The sequence below is a fragment of the Doryrhamphus excisus genome, linkage group LG13 (genome assembly GCF_037039965.1).
Source record: "Doryrhamphus excisus strain RoL-2023G ecotype Guam linkage group LG13, RoL_Dexc_Guam_v1.1, whole genome shotgun sequence".
Classification (NCBI taxonomy): Eukaryota; Metazoa; Chordata; class Actinopteri; order Syngnathiformes; family Syngnathidae; genus Doryrhamphus; species Doryrhamphus excisus.
This window is the reverse complement of record NC_136369.1, coordinates 15786476-15806332: the sequence shown is the minus strand read 5'-3', so window position 1 is coordinate 15806332 and position 19857 is coordinate 15786476. Positions and strand designations below refer to the sequence as shown.

Below are 19857 nucleotides of genomic sequence, written 5' to 3'. Positions count from 1 at the left end.
TAGACCTAAGGTCAAAAGGAATAACTTGTCCCATCTTTTTTGTTTACCTCAGATATAAGAGGAAGGGGATTTAGACTCCTCAAATATGTAAAGCCCTTATAGTTTTATTTCCGATGTGGAAAAAATTGCTCTGAAGTCCCATTAAACTGAAACAGATTGTGTTTGATTTCCCTTGGTTTAATGTTGTTTTACCTTAGGTTTGTACGGCTGTGCAGTCTTGATGAAATGGTTGTGCCTGGTCTTCTCCTTCTTATCGGCCTGCATGCTGAATGACTCGTGACTTTTCCTCAAATGACCGCCTGGACCAGCTGGGTGGCGACCGGACCTCTGTGTAAAAATATGGAGACATTTTAGTAATTTGCAATTAATTCCAAAACCTTTTCTTCAAAATGGCACATGACATAATGATATACTATTAGTACTTGTAATTAGGTAAGAGTTAAAAAGGGTCCCCACTCACCCGACTGTTGCCATGGAGATTGTTGTAAATGATTCTAAAGCGTTTCCTGGTGTAGTTGCACCTATAAGTCCCGCCCATGAGGTACTCAATAACCAGGCCCACATCAATCAAGGTGATCTTGTAGTTTGGAGGCAGGTGACTCTGTGAAAAGCCACGAGTGACATTCCTGAGACTGACCATTTCAAAGATTAAGATTAAGATATGCCTTTATTCGTCCCTCAGTGGGGAAATTTGTATTGCACAGCAGCAAGAGTAGAGTCAGTTAAGCAGTACAAAATACACAATATAGAAAAATAAACAATATAAACAATAAGTATTAACAAAATCAACAGTTTTTCCCAGAGTTATATACAATAGAGTATGTAGATAATATGAAACCAGATGAGATATATGACCAGTCTATACACTGAGATCTTGTTAATATGAGTTAATATGAGGCATTATGGAAATACTTCACGTATTGCATTTAAAGCCCTTAATATTGCACATGGAGGTTGATCAGATATTGCAGAATGAATGGGGTCTGGAGTAACTATACTGACTATACTAAGTATTGCACAGATGTACATAGTGGTGTAAAATTAAAGAATGTTGCAATCACCACCAACCTGCTTAACATCTCGAACCAGGTGGAGGAGGGTTGGATTGTTGGGAGGTTGTTTCTAAAAATAGGAGAGACAATGGATTAGGAAAAATAAGTTACATCATTTATTTTCCTTGACTTGTGTTTCATCACGTTACAGTGTTGTAAAGCTCCTCAAGCCGAGTGATTGTCAGGAAGCGGTGCATGCTGACACCGTTTTCGATCAACAACTTGACAAAATCCACTCTGTCCATGATGAGGGCATCAAGCATGGCTTGCTCCAAGGAGCTAACCTGCACACAAAGAGAGACAAACAAATGAGGGTGAAGAGTGACGATTCATTTCACAAATATTGATGCCTCAAAAAAGTACTGTTCACCCTCTCATTTCAGCAACCATTATTATATTATATGACTATGACAGTATTTCTTCTCAAGGACAATAATACTAAATTTGATTTTACTAGTAGTCAATGTACAGCTTGTGAAGAAGCATAGATTTACTATACACTGAAAATGAGCAGCCATTATTCCCTTAATAGCTGGTAAGACAAGTGAGTAGAAAAAAAACAACAACACAGCCATGTCCCTTGAGAAGATAAAATTTGCTGAAATGTGAGGGGTGTACTAAATTTTGTGAGATAACGTGAATAAATCTGAGTGATCTGTCCTGCCTTGAAAAAAAAAAAAGAGAAAACAAACAGCACCACAGAGGGCATCCTATGACGACAACTGTGTGAGTTCATGTTACAGTCAAGCCGCTCATGGCCCCCGGCCCCCCATCCATCAGACAGCGCATAGTGGTCATTTGAGATTCTGGGGTCATACCGGCCCAGTCCAAAGGTTTTTTGGCTGAACTGAGCAAACATCGCACTCACTCGCATACACATACCAAGAGCTGCTGTCCGTACACAAACACATGATTCTTGGCAATGTCCACACGGTCCCAGGCCAGAGTCAGGACCAGCTGATCGAAGGCAGAAGCGTTTGTGCCTGGAACACACGAGGTGCGAACTTGCATTAGATAGATACATTGCCAGTGGAAGGTAAGCCTTATTAACTGTGTACTTCCTGTTAGCCATCTTAACAAGATGAGAGGGTTTAATTGGGCAGGAGTTGGCGAGTAAATAGAACACATTAGTATATGAAGCCACATGGTACATGACTGTTCAGTAAGGGTGTCACAAGACGAGGAGATGCATAAAGCTTTTAACATTAATTTTAAGAAAGTTACAATGAAAAAATATTCCTGGACAAACAAACTTTATTTACACGAGTCACAAAACAATGCTGCCACGTTTTGAAATGTTTATTGTCAACATTATTTGAGACCAGACTACTACATGCTAGACACATGGTATAAATGAATGTTCTATAATAGATACTGTATGAAGAAAGTATAGCATTAAATATACAATTTTAATCTCCATTTCTTTCTACTCCTTTTTCTACATGCTATTATGCAAGTGTAATCTGTTCCCACAAAGTTGAATGCATAGATTTGCCCAAAATGTCTTGGGAAAAATAAAGAAATAAGGGTTCAACTCCAAACTCATATTAATGAATTACTTGTGGCCCAAAGGTTTTGTCATATTTCCTGTACAAAAAAAAAAAAATAGGACTGTCAAACTTCAAAATACAACTTAAAATTATTTCCCAGCAGCGTTCCCACATGTACTACATTTCTAGTGATGATTTAACAACCCTGGACTTCCCACAACACACCATGTCTGCTAAATGCTGCCTGCAGCGTAATAAATAGCCATACTGGAAAACACCACTTTGTAGTCTTTCACCACATAAAGGGACCTCACTGACTATTTCATACAGAAATGAATAAAATAATCAAATGAATACTGATAAAAACATTTTTTTATATATTTGTATAGTAAATAATTTTCGTTATACCTTTTTTTTTTATGATTGGAGAAATTGCACATTTCTTTGACCTTGAAGTGGGGTGCATTTTGACTTCAAATGACCAAATATGGTTCCTTGCACTGCAAAGGGTAACGTAGTTTAAAGATTTAGACCAGGGGTCTCAAACTCAATTTACTTGGGGGCCACTGGAGCTCGAGCCTGAGTGAGACTGGGCCGCATCAGGTTTTAAAACAAAAAACGCATTTATTAAAAACAAAAAATTTCTTAAAACTTTGCTTTGGTTCCAATTTTCTACAAGAAAAGCTCTGATTCCACTGTTCTCAAATATCTTACTTTTTATTTTTCTACACAAAATAAGATGAAAAATAAAACAAAAAATAAACAAATCAAGAATAAAGAAAATCAATCAATCAGTAATAAATAAATATAATAATAATAAAACGGCAAATAAAAAATAGACATGACAAAACACGACTATAGTCACATTTATACTCTTTTTATTTACAACATATTGCGCAACTGGAGGGTCTTGAGACACATGCTAACTCGCAAACTAGAGAGCTAGCGACCTAAACGGTAGCCTCCAAGTTACTTCCTTTAAACTTAAATAGCCAAAAACTTACCACTTCCACACAGATAGGGGGGATAACTATTAACAGTTATTTAACCTTTAACATGAACACTAATCAAACATAATTTTTTCTGGGTACATGATACCATACAGCATCCATATCAAACTTGCGCGGGCCGCACTAACATTAAACTTTCATATCAAGGCGGGGGCCTCAAACTCGTGTCCTGCGGGCCACATTTGGCCCGCGGGCCGCATGTTTGAGACCCCTGATTTAGACACTCAGGGTCCTTCAAGGATGAGTTACTGTTTGACCAGCATGAACACCCCTGATATTTGTCTGACAAATATTTGTCTGTGCGGACTTTCGGTCACAATCACCCGCAGTGACTCAATACGATTGATCACCTGCGGCCACCACACACACATTCTTGGCTTTTGTCTAAGTTAAGCCAGGACAAAGAAGCACTCTCCAGGTAGGTAGTAATAAGTTACTGCCGTCAACTTCAAGTCAAATGGACTTTCAACTGACTGGGTTGCCTTTCTTAAACATATTACACGCAGCTCGGCAGTGATGTGGAGCCTGTGACTGCAAGGAATGTGATCTCCTCAGGAACACAAAAGGCAAATAGGGCTGAACTGCTCTCAAAGCATATCAATAACAGAACAAACATAGAAAGCAGAGCCCAGAAATCTTATAACGTTCGCCTCAGCAGATGAAGACACTGAATAAACATGGCTGATGCTCCTTTATTATTAGACAAGCATGGGAAGAACAGGAAGAAATCATCTAAGTATACCAACCTTGGAGTAAGGCCCTCAGGATGGCAACGTCAATGTCCTGGCTCTCCTCTGAGCTGAGATGAAACACGGTGATCTGTTTGGAAATAAACATCAGCTCTCAGCATCAAGGGCCCATGGATGTGAATGGCTTCTTTAACTGTACTACTAAAATATACATATACAACATACATGATGTTGAACTGCACTACACCATACTAAAGGCGTGTTTCAAATGTTTTGGTTACCTTACTTAGTAGCTACAGGAGTATTAGAAACAGGTCTCAGTGCGATGCAGTGCAGTTCTACACCACTGCAACTTAAATTAATAGCAGTCTGTCAAAATGTGAGAATAACTACTTTCGTAAAGGCAAAGTTTTTGGATGCATGATTGTTTATAGAGCTTAGTTTAGATGTACCAGTTCTTTCCTCTTCATGCACTCCATCAGAGTCTGAAAAAGATGGATGGCGTCACTCTGGCTGAAGTTGAAGGTTTTCTTGATGGTTGCGATGATGTCCGCCTCCACGCCGTCTGGAAGACCACTGAAAAAAGATTTACAGTGTAAATGCTGTTATTCCTTCAGCAATTATTCTGCAATAAAAAACAGGCAAAAATGTAGTCAACAAAGCCATGGTGTGCTGAAGTGCTGTTGGTTGCTACGGTGGAACAGTCAAAAGCCGTACAATAGAGTATTATGGCAAATTCATTCATTCATTTTCTACCGCTTTTTCTGCTTTGTCGCGGGGGTGCTGGAGCCTATCCCAGCTGTCTTCGGGCGAGAGGCGGGGTACACTCTGGACTGGTCGCCAACCAATCACAGGGTACATATAGACAAACAACCATTCACACTCACATTCATACCTATGGACAATTTGGAGTCGCCAATTAACCTAGCATGTTTTTGGAATGTGGGAGGAAACCGGAGTACCCGGAGAAAACCTACGCATGCACGGGGAGAACATGCAAACTCCACACAGAGATGGCCGAGGGTGGAATTGAACCCTGGTCTCCTAGCTGTGAGGTCTGCGCGCTAACCACTAGAATGCCGTGCCACCCTATTCTGGCAAATAATGCCTCAAAAGTCAAACAATGGGATTACTTAAGTTTAGTTTTTTTTTTGTGATGCCACCACAGAAGGGTGGGAAAAGTGTGACTCGAGATTGTATTGACTATGACACATTGTAATTCTGTAAGAAGATTATTCCCTCAGTTAGTTTTAAAAGGATCCTAGTGGGACAAAAATAGATCAGAGGCACCAACATGAATGCTTGGTTGTATCTCTTAATCAGTTTTTTGTTTTAGCACAAATATTCAAGTGTCTTACCCCCCCTCCTCGGTCTGCTTGTGGACATAGGCTAGTATGTCGGCAGCTCGGCCCGTCCCCTCACACACCACCACCGGTACAGGAGGGCTCTCTTGAAGGTAATCAAGCACGGTCAAAATCACATTGGGACCACCTTCGAAGATAAGCGCCACTACAGGAACGCCCTGACCGATACCTGCAAAAGAAGAAGACAGGCTCCACATCTAACCTTCAGCAATGATCCTGATTACATGAAAGAGTCTCTCTTACGTGCATGTATTCTTTGGAGGTTGATGTGCTTCTCCAGGTCCCGTCGCAGCTGGACTTCCGCGCCATACTTGCCCACCGTACCGTCGTCCACCAGGAGGAAATGGGAGTGAAGGTTGTTCAGAACGTTGAGTTTGCTGAGAGGGTTGAGTAGCGTCTGGTACGGAGCGATGATCTGCGTCGCCAAGAGACAGGGCGGGAACTTTAACAACAGTTGGGTTACGATCCGAAGTGTGACTTGAAATGACGACTTACGTCTTTGCCGATCAGGTCGTTCCTGTTTTCAATGACTCCCCAAGGTGCGATGCCAATAGTGCAAATCTTTTTTGATGATCTGGAACTGTGCTCTTTGAGAGCTTCGCCGACATGCTTTGCTACACCTGTGGGGAAAAAGGCAAGGATCAGAATCACCGCCATGTACGTCACGCTGATACCCTGGAAAAATACGCAAGGGAAAATTGTAACTTAAATCATCTTTATGCCCGCACAACATTAGACTCTAAACTTTGTGTTGCCATGAGAGAAGTGGAGTTGTGAAGCAGTTTTCTACATTTTAGAGGGAGGAAGAAAGGGTTTTTTATGCCCACACACTGTTTTTTATCTGTTCTATGTTCATTAAACTGTTTGAAAAATGTCATGTCAATCAGACTTATACAGGTTAAAAATGGACCTATTGTGCTAATTTTTAATCCCTTTGTATAAAGTTGTGGACTCCTATAGAGCAGCTACACACAATAAACCGTACAGGAAACTTTCTATATCTTCCAGAATCTGCACCTATTCCAACTGTCTTTCCTTGTATTTCCAAAGCGGTTTGTTTTAATTTCGCCCGCCTCCGAGCACGCCCACTCTACTGTGATTTGTCACACTCCCAAGTACTTCCAGACTACTGCCAAATCCCACTTTCTAATTTTGTGGGTGTAGGAGTTGATAATAAATGAATAAAGGGAATTGAAAAGTGGTTAGGAGCTACTGGCTGGAGACCCCTGTCTCACCGTGTATGAACTCTAAGTGTGGTAACGTAGTACTAGGTCTGTGTTTACAGAATAGAGGCATAATGTGCCCAACATTAATACACCTATCGAGACAGATGGAAATATTTTTGTCTTGCTGGGAATCACCATCTCCAACCACGTCTGCCTGAGCTTGCTTCTTAGAAAGATTTCCTGGGAGCCATAGCTAACAACCAACCATAAACAGAGTGAAGCAAAGATGAGGAGGGCAGTCCTAGAGCCTATAGCGCATGCCCGGCTACCTGTGATGTCACAAACAGCCAGCATTGGAAAAAGCAATGTTGGCATTATTTAATGTAAGACTATATACATATATTTTAAGGTCAGAAAAGAGTAAAAATTAATAGGTCCTCTATAGCAGGGGCGCATGTTTTGCTAAATTATCAACTGTATACAAAGTATACCTTACTGCTACTTTAAACAAATTGGTGAAGTGAAACGTGTCCTCCAAAATTCAAGTGGTCAAAACACCTCCAGTGCGACAACAACAACAGTCAGATTAGCTCAACATTTGGGTAACGGATCGTCTGAATTAAGCAGTAAAAGACCACGGGCGGCTTAAAAGTAATAAGTTGTCTGGTTAATTGACCCTCGGAGTGTTGACACTACAATGAGACCGCACCGTCTTAACACAGTGCTGACACACTTAGCGCCTGCTATTACAGCTTAAGCCCCATCAGATAATTGTTAGTTGTGTTGTACAAACACTGGTTCAACACTGAACCATTTCTAGTAACTAGTTTGTCACAGTCAACCAGTCACACACAGCCTGAAAATAAAGCAAATCCAAAAAAACCTGTGTTGACGCCTCCGGTGAGAATCCAGGCGCCCGTGGTGACGGCAGCCTTGATGAGGCCTTTGCCGACCACCTGCTTGATACGAGGATGCAGATCAAAGTTCTGGACCCCGCCGTGGACAGAGATGAGGATCTTGGGAAGCTCCATGTGCCACTCCTTCAGCATCAGCCGCAGGATACTCTCCGGACGAGAGTCGTGGGACAAACGCACATACTGCCATATAAACAGAAAAGGAAGAAACAGTAAGAATTTATGTCATACGTTTACATTTTAAGTGCATTTTAGGAGTTCCCACACTTTACTAATTTGGCTAAAAAGGAAAAAAAACAAAAAAACAAATATACGTATTGTTTGTTTTCAGCTACCGAAACCACTTTAATTGCACATTTCAAGGTCCTATTACTGACCTTGCAGGCGAAACCTAAAACATCAGTCAAAGATCCTATACATGACAGGAGCGATCAACTTTTCTAACAAAGTTTCTAAGCTTTCACTGCAAAAATACTAGACCAAGATCCTGTACAGATTCCAGACTCCGCCCCAGCACATCTACCCACCAGTGACCGGATAGAGCCCATGTGATCCCAACAAAGTGTTTTCTAGTGTGCTAAAAAAGGTTGCAAAACTTGTCATGCACAAGTATCTGGTGGGTCAGATGGGGTCGCCCAGGCTGTACTTTGCAAACCCCTGGTTTAATGAATTAACTATTGCTTTGTTGGAGTAATAGCACTTGATGAAGCCTTTTCTGACATTACACATTACAAAATAAATATGTATGATTTTGTGTTGATGTCAATATCATTACCATCCAATATTCAAGGATGTAATATCGCCATCTTATCACATACTACAGTATTAATTGGCCCTGTACCCTAGAAACCGCCCATGAATGATACGGGAAAAGGCCGAAATGATACTGCGTCAAAGCCCAGGGCAGTGATACTGATAAAATATAGAGTTTAACCATGTCCAGTATCAGCCCCCGTAGCTGTCCACTCAGAGCGCGCTGCTCTGGTATCGTGCCCGTGAAACAACCAATCAGAGAACAGCGCACGAGTGCTTCGTGCCTAATGCTTCTCCAGTCACCAAAAAACCCAAACTTGATTAATGGAACTTTAATCGTCAGACATTGATAAGATAAGGCTGTTGATAAAATATTATTGTTGAAATTATTGTGTTTACACTGTTTAGATATAATACATGTAATAAAGTGAACATTTTCTGGAAACAAAATGGTCTTTTTATTAAATAGTACGTGATAATAAGCTCATGATTAAATAGTATGTGATAATAAGATGTGCCAGTATCAGCCCGAGACCGAAGGTACTGACACTTGGGGGCATGATACCTGGCCTGATACCAGACAAACCATGTGATAACCTATAAATATCAAAAGTAAAAAAAAAGTTGTATCAGGACATCCTCACGCACAACAGCTCCACTGTTTCATAAAAACACTAGTCAAAGAGTCCTTTTATGACACCATAGGTGTTTTCAGGAATCTACTCGCTCTCTTGTAGGTCTGACCAGGCCCGCGGGTTGCCAGTTGAATACCATGTGCCCTGCTATATATGACCCCCTCCTACCTTGGCTCGATAGGAGTGTGAGCCTCCCTGGAAGTTAACGACACCATAGGCGTCAGTGGGTCTGGCCTCTGTGTGTTTTTCCACCGACCACTCCTCCAGCTCCGGCCTGGGCCTGCCGGAGCTCTCACCCAGCTTCACATCCGAGTACTTGTTGGCCAAGCTGGCTGTGAAGCCGACATGTTGCCGCACCAGCCGCCCGCAGCAGCACCTGCACAAGGACATGCATCTTATGAGATTGACATGAACCGCTACGAAACAAAGAGCATGCATACACCTTCAAGCACAAAACTAGAACTAAAGTACTGCTGTATTATTCTATTTTGCATTATCAATATTATTTAGCTATGAGGTTCAGATAACAGAAATGAGCTTCTCCACTCAAGTGATTACGTTAGCGAAGAATGCCTGGAAGTTATTTGTTTCCTCAGGCAGGTTTCTTTTCAGTGGAATTATACACTAACTAATTTTGCCTGCAGGTTCCTTCTGGGTCGCATGAGATTCCCTTGAGCTAATCCCACCTCCAGACTAAAAGAAGAATGCAGGAAACAAAAGACTACTGAAGCAATACTCACCGGACTAGCTGCTGGCAGATCTGGCATCCTGGAAGGCATCTAGATGGAATTTAAACACATGACACAAGCATTAGGCAGCAGAAGCATCGATTCATACAATCCAAGGGAGTGCAATGACGCAAGAATATCAACACGTGTGCCGCCAAGGCGCTCAGAGAATCTCTTTCTGAATGTTCTGAATGCCTGTTTCCATGACAGTGTGGTTTCGAGAATAACTGCCAGGAGTTGTGCATGACTGTAGACATGTTGTACTTGTTCAGAAAACTAACTACATCAACAACACCTCCGTTGGGCGTTGGGAGCAACATAAAGGCAAATTATTGATGCAAAAGAAAACATGTAGAAAAAGAATAACTCGGTGTTGCAAACTTTTTCAAAGAGTAACTACAAACAGAGATGGTTGACAGGCAAAGCAGGTTAAACAGTATTGTTGTATAAAATTAGGTTTAGGCCAGGGGTGTCCAAATACTAGCGTGGCCAGAATCATTCCTTGCCATCATCTGGGCTGTGTTTAATTGGATTTTTATGTGCCGAGGACCCCCCAAAAAACAAACTGTGGCCCAACAATTGTCCCTGGGCTGCAGTTTGGACATTCATGGCCTGCACATTATTATACTAGTATAGTAATCCCTTGTTTATCGCTGTGAATTGTTTCCAGACCCGACTGTCATAAAAACTTCAGCAAAGTGGGATATTTTCATAGTTAGGGAAGCTTTTTACAAGATTCTAAGTATTTTTTTAGCATTATTAGAGCCGTCTAGACATGAAATAACATTAATACAGTCACCTTTATACTCTTATTACTCAATATAGTAACGTAATTTGAGCCCATGCGATCATTCTGATTATTATCACGACAATTGTTTATTATTGTGCCTGTTGTGAGATCATTCAAACCTGCAACAAATGCCTGTTGTTCCTGCGATTGTGTGTCTCACCGAACATTAAAAACACCTTGTGACCAGTGGAGGTAGTTTAATTATTTTTATGCTTGAAAATATATAATGAGAAAGTAAGGAATTTTTACTCTTTTCTGGAATTTGAAGTGAAATTTTGTGCGTCTCGATTGAGTAGTGAGCAATGAGGAAAACAGCAATAATCTAACAGAGGTAATAAATGTAAATAATGTAATAAAAATTATTAATTAATTGATAATTAATAAAAAATAATTAATAAAAAATATTAGAGATAATAAATGTCGGGCAAATAATAATACAATGAACTCTTCAGTTACAGTAAAGTCTCGTTATATCGATATCGGTTATAACGAATTACTACTTATTACGATACTATTTTCATTTCCCGGCAAATTTCTAGTCTTTTATGATATAATTGGTTCCGTTAGTACGATACCCGGTTATTATGATAATCCGGTTACTACGATGCCCTTTTCATCTCCCGCCAGCCAATTTGGTCTGCTTATATCGATACAAAAGCAGCTTAAATCAATCTTTGCTTAAGGATTTCAATACCAAAAAAGAACACGGTGAACGGCTGCTTCCAGTCAACTTTATTTTTCACACTTCCACCACCAGAGCGCAGCACACACACCGGTTCCCGCACTTCCTGGTTCACAGGTCATGCTCAACCCGCCCCACATAGCTGGCCAAACACATGCCACGAACGCCAGCATGTACATATGAAAAACAGTGATTATTGCAAGCGATAAAAAGATATCTGAATACAACACAATTAAATACATGTATTTGTACGCTTGTGTCTTCGTTGGAATAGGTGTGTATGCTATGTCAGTTGGTTCTTCTGTTGCAGGCATGTGTTTGGCCAGCTATGTGGGGCGGGTTGAGCATGACCTGTGAACCAGGAAGTGCGGGAATCGGTGTGTGTGCTGCGCTCTGGTGGTGGAAGTGTGAAAAATAAAGTTGACTGGAAGCAGCCGTTCGATTTTCCAACTCCCAAGAATATCGATATAAAGAGACTTTACTCGAGTAGCATAAGCACGTCTTCACAGTGTAATCACAGTCAGACATTACAGAGTACAGGTTGAGACCAGACTCATTTTTAGCCACTCTGATGGTTGTGGTTTGGGCCTCTGTACAATTACGGCGTCACCGTGGTGACCACCACAAGACTCACTACCGGAGTGCAAACACATACCTGTGGGGGTCCTTTGACACTGGAAGTACGTACACACATTCCCTCTTGGTGAAAGTGCTTTCTATCCAGGGTTTCTGGGACTGTGGGGGGAAAAAAAAGAAAAATAAATTAGATAATCAGTTAGAGGTTTGTCAAAAGACACACAGAAATCACAGTTGAGAATATACAGTATACGTATGTGGTGAAGGCATCTGTAAAATATAATCACATTATTAATTACTTTTTCCCCAAAGGCAAGCATTTTTTAACTGGTATTTTCAATCAATGCCTCACGACTTGTTTTTCAGCCATTGTAAGGCCTTAATCCAGCTAATCCCTCACATAATACAGAAGGAATCCATTCAAGAACTTCAAGTAGGGCTGGACAACAGTTGCTTGAAAACAGTAATAAAATCTTTTTAAAAGCCCATCATCATATCTGCTGTTTTGTTTCCTTGATTTAAATTTTAATTCTAACGAAGTCAAACCATGGTTCATCCAGATCGGATTCAAACGGCTGTTATATAAAATAAATGATTGAAAATCCCACTTAATAAATAGTTCAGACACTTACACTGCTGTGAAATCTTATCTTATTTGAAAAACAAAAGAAGAGTCAGATTGTGAAACCTAGTCTAATCTGGATCCAATTCTGATTGGAATAAATTTGGTTGGAATAAAACAAAAACCATAAAATGTAGTTTCATGAATATCTTTGTTAAATTTTACACTATTTGAAAAAAGCGCTAAATCCAAAGTCAAAACTGATCCAAACATGGCAGCAATTTAAAATGTAAAACCCTATGAACAATTTAGAAATATTCCTACTGTGTAATTTGATGTAGATGACATCTGCTGTGTAAACAAGTAGTCAAAAGCTGTAAAGTCACACCAAACTTAATCTGGATCTGATCCAGATTGTGCATTTGGGTGCAATCTGAATTTCCAATGTTCAGATTCTAATATCTCAAATCAGATCTTATCCGATTTAGATGACATTTACAGAATATTTAACTTTTTAAACAAAGTTGTTGTCAACATTACCGGTTGGTTAAGTTCCGTAAAGAAGTCCGCTTGGAAACATCTACACAAACTTATCACGACATTTCTCCACGGCCTACCTGACCGTCCTCTTCTTCATCTCTGTGTTTAAGGGCTTTGTAGAGGAACATTCCAGTGCCCCTCGGTGCATCTCCCAGACCAAAACCGCACTTGTCGCAATCCCCCTTCAACGCCGATTCGCCAGCAACAAATCACCACGCATTCGCCCACGTGTAATGTTCTCTTCAATATCAAAGTCGACGGCGATGCCGTTAGCGCAGGGATCCGGCTCGGAGTTAAAAGCTGAGTGATCAGCGAAAAGGTCGGAGCCTTACCAAACGGCATGGACAGTTAATGTGTAAGAAGCCGTTTTGGGTGGCAGATGAATGTGTCTGAGAGCGAGTCGATGTTAGACCAGGACGAGGGAGGCGCCGATGAAGGAGGCGCGGGACAGGATTAGTGGACGGGCAGAGGCCTCAATGATAAACACCTATGTGTCTACTGAAGACACACCACCTACCGTGACACACACACAGACACACACAGCAGTGTGGCTGAAGCTGTACCGATGTCATTATTAAACGCTCCACTACCTATGACACAAGGTGCCACTTCTCATTAATAACCGGCAGAAGGTAGTTATTGAGGTCCATTTTCTGACACAATGGTGCTGCCCGTTCAGGAGAGATTTAGCATATCGGTGTCTTTGACTTTGTACATTATGCAAGTGTCTTTTGGTTTGTTTCTATTAAGTATTAGGCAGTTGTCATTCATAACTGGTGGGAGGAGACATGTAGGTCTATCCCACTTTGTTTGACGGTCCTTGAATGTACAGTACGTTCTCAAGTTCTCTCATGCTGCAAAGATAAGACTACTATTGTATTTTTACTCTTTCAACTACCGTAAATTCCGGACTATAAGCCGCTACTTTTTTCCCCAAACTTTCAACCCTGCGGCTTATTCAGTGATGCGGCCAATTTATGTAGTTTTTCTAACGGCTGAAAAAGGTAAGATTAAGACCGGTGGAATATATGCGTCGAGGAAAACTGCAACTTCTTGTCTTGTGCATAAATTAAATTAGCGTGAACATATCCTCATCATGGAAAATGCAAAAAGAAAAAAAATATGACGCAGCTTTCAAGCTAAAAGCAATCGAGCTGTCCGATAAAGGAAACAGAACTGCTGCATGTAAACTTGGCATAAACAAATCGATGGTGAGACGCTGGAAACGGCAGCGGGAAGAACTGGAGCAATGTAAAAAGACAAAAAAAAGCTTTCAGTGGTAATAAAAGCAGGTGAGTTATATTATTATTATTGTTAAGTTATATTATTAAAACTTTGAAAACTTGTTTACTCGTTTATGTTTACATGTTTTAATGTGGGCACATGCGGCTTATATACAGGTGCAGCTTGTGTATGTACAAAATCGTTTTTCCTCTAAAAATGTAGTGGGTGAGGCTTATAATCAGGTGCGCTCTATAGTCCGGAAATTACGGTAATATTTGTTCCAAAAAGCTGATACTATGTGGGGATACATAAGGTAATAGCTGATGAACTTGAGTGCATATAGTAATATAATATGCATATTTGAGGTACCCAACCTCTCCACCTCTTACCTAGGTGGGTAAATATACGGAAAGCTATCTAAACAAAACATCGACATCTTAGCTTTGTGTTGCAGGTAAATTAAAGGTGGCTATTGTAATTAATAACTGGGAGGAGGCATGTTCTTATTTTTTGTTGCAAAGCGTCAATATTACATTACTAGTATGCACATGCCCGTTCAAAACAGAAATAGTGGTAATTACTGTATATAGAAGCCTTGCTGGAGATTTGGGGAAATGCCGCTAGGCAGCTAAGTGTTCGGCGGCAGATAAAACCGGCTTGAGCTTGGCTAACCTGTAACCATGGTACCTGAGAATGTCAGCCAACAAAAGACTGGCGCTTTCTCTGGATAGCCCTGCCAAAATCACACGCAGACACTTCAACCTCCTCCCTCCCTCTTCATCTCTGCCTTTTTATATCCCAGCTCCACAGCAATAAGAGTTTTATGATCCTTTTTACACCTGAAACATAGTATAGTATCTACACAGTGTTTTTCAATAAAGTGGAGTTAAGGGAGTTTTGACTTAAATTGGGATGATTTAGTTCCTTCCTTAAAGCTGGCTGGTCAAGCAATCATTCCTCCAGCCACACTTTAGCGTGACGTAAGACCAGGCCTGATAACATCTGCCCTGGCAATGCAACTGCCCATTAGATAAAACATAGGCAATGGGGGTCAGCGCTTTAGAGCGAAAATGCAGCCTTTAGAGGCTGACAGGAAGTAGGAAATGCATTTCTGTTGTTTTTAGTTTCTATATACCTGGGCAGCTAAGTGCATAACCTGGAATATGTCTGTAAGGGGTTCCGCATGCACCGTTGCAGTCGTTTTACTCCCTATTTTATCCACAACAATACAAGACAATACAATCCAAGAAACAATACAAGCAGTTGATGTTTGCTGAATACAAGGATGAAGAGTCACGATGTGCTATATCACTACATTGACAGTTACTATGGTACCCATTATGTCATTGTATGGTCATATCACCTCATACTTCGATACGTGATAAAAAAAAGCTATATTAGGAAAGCAGGAAGTGAACAAATGTAACAGTTACTGATTGTAAAAGTACCAGATGGAGGGGTCAGATTTAATGAGCTTTGCTTCTTCCTACTCTTTTTGGACATGTTTAACTGTGAACTGATTATGTGATGCATTCAATTGTAATCTGATGCATGTTCAAATGAAATAAAACCATTACCATTACCAAACTGTGGTATTGATGTTTATTACCTTTCTATGGAGATCGAGTACCTTTAACAAGAATAAAAACAAATCATCCACTACAGAGTATATGAGCACAGTGATAAGACTGAGCAGAATCTGGGGCATCCTCCATGCCTCAGTGAGCCATGTCTCTACTCTGGACTTTTTCCACCTCACAGCCTTTATTCCACATCAATGTCACTCTTTATTGCAAATAACTGCTGTAATTCTACTGCGCAACCTACAAGAAAATGACATTTTAAAAAGGTACTCTATTAATGCAAATTTGACTTTTTAATAATGTTCTAACAATAATGCGTCCATAGAGCCTGTTTATGAGTACCAAACAAGAGAAAAGTTTATTATCACTCTCACTTGTTGCGTTGGAGGTTCCGGGTTTCCGGGTTGCATACGCCCACCACTTGACAGAGGACAGTTTTGTACATAAAATAAAAAGGCACCACTGCAGCTGTTGTGCCAATAATGCCTTTTTTCTTCAGCAAATAGGATAACCATGGACAATGTTATTGTAATGTACTGTAAGCACTGTAGCTCACATCACTATGCTAGTGTTGCTTAACATTTGTCATCTCTCGTCACTTTTGCGGCTTGACTCAATCACATTTTTCATTCATTCATTCATTCAGTCCCTTCAGCACTGGTCATTTTAGACCATTTTGACTGATTTTTCAAAGCACAAAGAATATTAAACTCATCTTTCATAAGGTACGTTTCAGGAAAAAATCAGTTGCCAACTAAGATGTGAGGGTAAAACATTTTTTTTTTTTACGATGCATTTCAAGCAGAACTTTCACTTTGAGCTTAATTTTTTTTACTAATTACTTTTGTGACAGCTCAAAAATCTCAACAACGATACCACAACATTAATATAAAAAGTGTTTTACATCAAAAATCACTATTTACAAATTTTTGCGCATATTTTCTCTACAATGAGTAACCTTCTGCACGCTACACTCCTCCATGCTCTCACAATTCCTCCTTGCTGTCTAGTGTGTATTTACACGCAAAAGATCCATGCCAAGCGCGTCAAGCATCTAGGCTAGATTTTACTTGCCTTGATACTTCCAATACACTATTGTACCACCTCCAAGGTTTCTTTAAAATTGTTGCAAAATAGTTAAAAATCCCGACCACCACCGAGGCTTAAAGGTTTATCAAAAAAGTGATAAACGTGTGCTGGAAATGAATTGCGGACTTCTGAGGACTTTCAGTGAAACAGTCATGAGACCAGAGTGTGATGGCACTCACGCTTGTTCCCTGTGGGTATGGCTCAGCAGTGCACAGTGCCGTATGTGTGTCATGCCAGCCAGCCTCATCCCTATAGCTTCCAGCGAGTGTGCATGCTAGTAATGCAAACTATGTAGCATATGATGCCTTCTTTTTTTTTTTTTTTACAACATCTGGCGCCTATGCTTACATGGGCCAATAAGAAGCAGGTTTAATGGAGGTTTTATACAGGAAGTGGGAAAAACACTGTTCCTATTGCAATGCAAAATACTGTCGCCTTATGTACACACAAGTTCTCCGACATACAAGCTGAGCAGCAACTTCACTTCAATACACGGCTTCAAAAGCTGTGACCATTTTCTTATTAAAGCGTGTCTCCAAGGCCAATTGAACTAACCTAAGCAATCATCTTCAAATTAGCAATTGTGTGTGTGTGGTGTAAATGGATTAGAGTGTGAGATAAGGGCTTAGAAACACGCCACTAACACTCTAGTTCAGGGGTCTCAAACTCAATTTACTTGGGGGCCACTGGAGCTAGGGTCTGGGCGAGACTGGGCCGCATCAGGTTTTCCCAAAAAAAAAAAAAACGCATTTATTAAAAACAGAAAAATTAATAAACTTTGCTTTGGTTTAGATTTTTTACAAGAAAAGCTCTGATAAAACATTCCACTGTTCTCAAATATCTTAATTTTTATTTTTCTACACAAAATAAGATGAAAAATAAATAAACAAATCAAGAATAAAAAAATCAATCGATCAGTAATATATAAATATAATGATAAAACGGCAAATAATAAAAACTTAAGAAACCACATATAGTTGGTGGGTAGACAAATTATTTTCTTCTGATTAAAATGAACAAAGCATTATTAGAGCCCTGTAGACATGACAAAACACGACTATAGTCACATTTATACTCTTTTTATTTACAACATATTGCGCAACTGCAGGGTCTTGAGACACATGCTAACTCGCAAACTAGAGAGCTAGCGACCTAAACGGTAGCCTTCAAGTTATTTCCTTTTACCACTTCCACACAGATAGGGAGGATAGCTATTAACAGTTATTTAACCTTTAACATCAACATTAATCAAACGTAATAATTTTTTCTGGGTACATGATACCATACAGCATCCATATCAAACTTGCGCGGGCCACACTAACATTAAACTTTCATATCAAGGCGGGGGCCTCAAACTAGTGTCCTGTGGGCCACATTTGGCCCGCGGGCCGCGTGTTTGAGACCGCTGCTCTAGTTTATCAGAGGGCACAACCAATTGATGCAAGACAATTACTGAGCAGCTTAGAGTAGGAATGGATTCTATTTTTTAAATAAAACAATATTATTTTTTACGAGTTTATATATATATACACATATATATATATATATATATACACACACCATTAACAGCCATGTTGTTGGTTCTTTAGCGACTCTTGAATGCAACCAATAGTGCACACCAATACGATAGATTAATTGATTATGATGCCCAGCTCAGAGGGTACTAAAGACTGAGCAGCATCCATAATAAACATAAGGCGTAAATTACATGGCACCAAAGTGTGATGATGACAATTAACCATAGAACAGAAAATTTATTTTACATTATTACATCGTACAAGTATCTGCCCTGGCTGCTCAGTACAATATGGCTGAAAAGACAACAAATAAGCAGTAACGTACACCACCTTGTGTGAAAAAACTCCCGAGCACAAGCAGTAATCTTGTTCTTAAAACTTTGTCTGTACAATCCAGAAAGCGGCAGTTTGACCCAGGAACAGATTAGTTCACTTACTATTATTTTGCACAGGAGAACGTGATTTGAGACCATAGTTTTATGTAACACTGATGAGCAGCACTGTCCAGTAACAAACAGAGGCTTACAATAACAACGCTATAGCCCACAGGAGTACAGCATGCAGGGGAAGACTGCTGCTGTGAGCGGCAGTAAGACTGCAGTGACCCTCATCCAGTCCAGGGGTAAGCCGGGGCATGTGACTGTCTCAGGCTTCCTCTGTGGGAAACTGACGGGAGTTTTTTTGGCCATCACAAACTTTAGTTTCTTCATTAAACATTATATGCACCACGTGCCACTAGCGTCATTAAACAAGTGTTTGTTCAAGCATGAGAGAAAAGCCCAATTTTAATGTCACTGCTGCTAGGACTTGTGAAATTGGACAGTGGGTCCAAATCCCATTTGTTCACTTATTTTTGCACTTGTGAGACAGTTCAAAACAGGCCTGTCATAACATTTTTTGCTGGTCAATAACTGTGCTACAAATTATCCATGATAATAGATATTATCGGCAACATATTTCTATTCATTATCGTTATTAGAGGTGTAATTCACATTTGAACCACTAGATGGTACTCAAGTATAGTGTGCCTGTGTTAACCACATTGGCTTGACACAGAAAACCTTCCGCATTGGTCGTCCATGTTCATGCGGCCACTTTCTGTTAAAAATGATATATTCCCTGTATTTCCACAAAGTAGGATTAGGATGGGTGATATATCTATATTTTTAAAATATAAAACAAGCAAATCGTTTATATCGATATAGACTGTATTTTTTTTTTTTTGTGCCATATCGACCCCTTAAGCAAATGCGCAGCTATGGATGTTCATACTGTTAGGTTTGGAACTAGCTGCTTGCTCCATTCTTTACACTCATTAGCAGCTGTTAGCTTTGAACACCCCTTTGCTACGCCGAGCAATCTGAGATCCCCGCAGAGATACAGAGGAGGAGACGCTGCATAGCGGGAGTGAACAGTGAAAAAGACGGTATAAAGGTTGCTGTATAAAGACTGTATCAACCATGTTTACCATCTGTCATCATAGGGAACGAAAG

The 19857-nt window shown here is 40.2% G+C and overlaps 1 protein-coding gene across 1 annotated transcript in view; it reads right to left on the bottom strand.

Annotated features, from left to right (window-relative positions):
* trpm7 (transient receptor potential cation channel, subfamily M, member 7) overlaps positions 1–19857 on the bottom strand; it is a 40666-nt gene that overhangs the window by 19365 nt on the left and 1444 nt on the right. Inside the window, exons 2-15 of the mRNA XM_058088608.2 lie at positions 11929–12008; positions 9814–9852; positions 9242–9449; positions 7655–7868; positions 6101–6225; positions 5849–6020; positions 5600–5774; positions 4694–4817; positions 4299–4371; positions 1935–2035; positions 1202–1336; positions 1069–1122; positions 461–601; positions 193–327 (exon numbers count right to left, since the gene is read on the bottom strand). Of these exons, the coding sequence (XP_057944591.2) occupies positions 193–327; positions 461–601; positions 1069–1122; positions 1202–1336; positions 1935–2035; positions 4299–4371; positions 4694–4817; positions 5600–5774; positions 5849–6020; positions 6101–6225; positions 7655–7868; positions 9242–9449; positions 9814–9852; positions 11929–12008 (1776 nt within the window). The remainder of the gene's footprint in view (positions 1–192; positions 328–460; positions 602–1068; positions 1123–1201; positions 1337–1934; positions 2036–4298; positions 4372–4693; positions 4818–5599; positions 5775–5848; positions 6021–6100; positions 6226–7654; positions 7869–9241; positions 9450–9813; positions 9853–11928; positions 12009–19857) is intronic.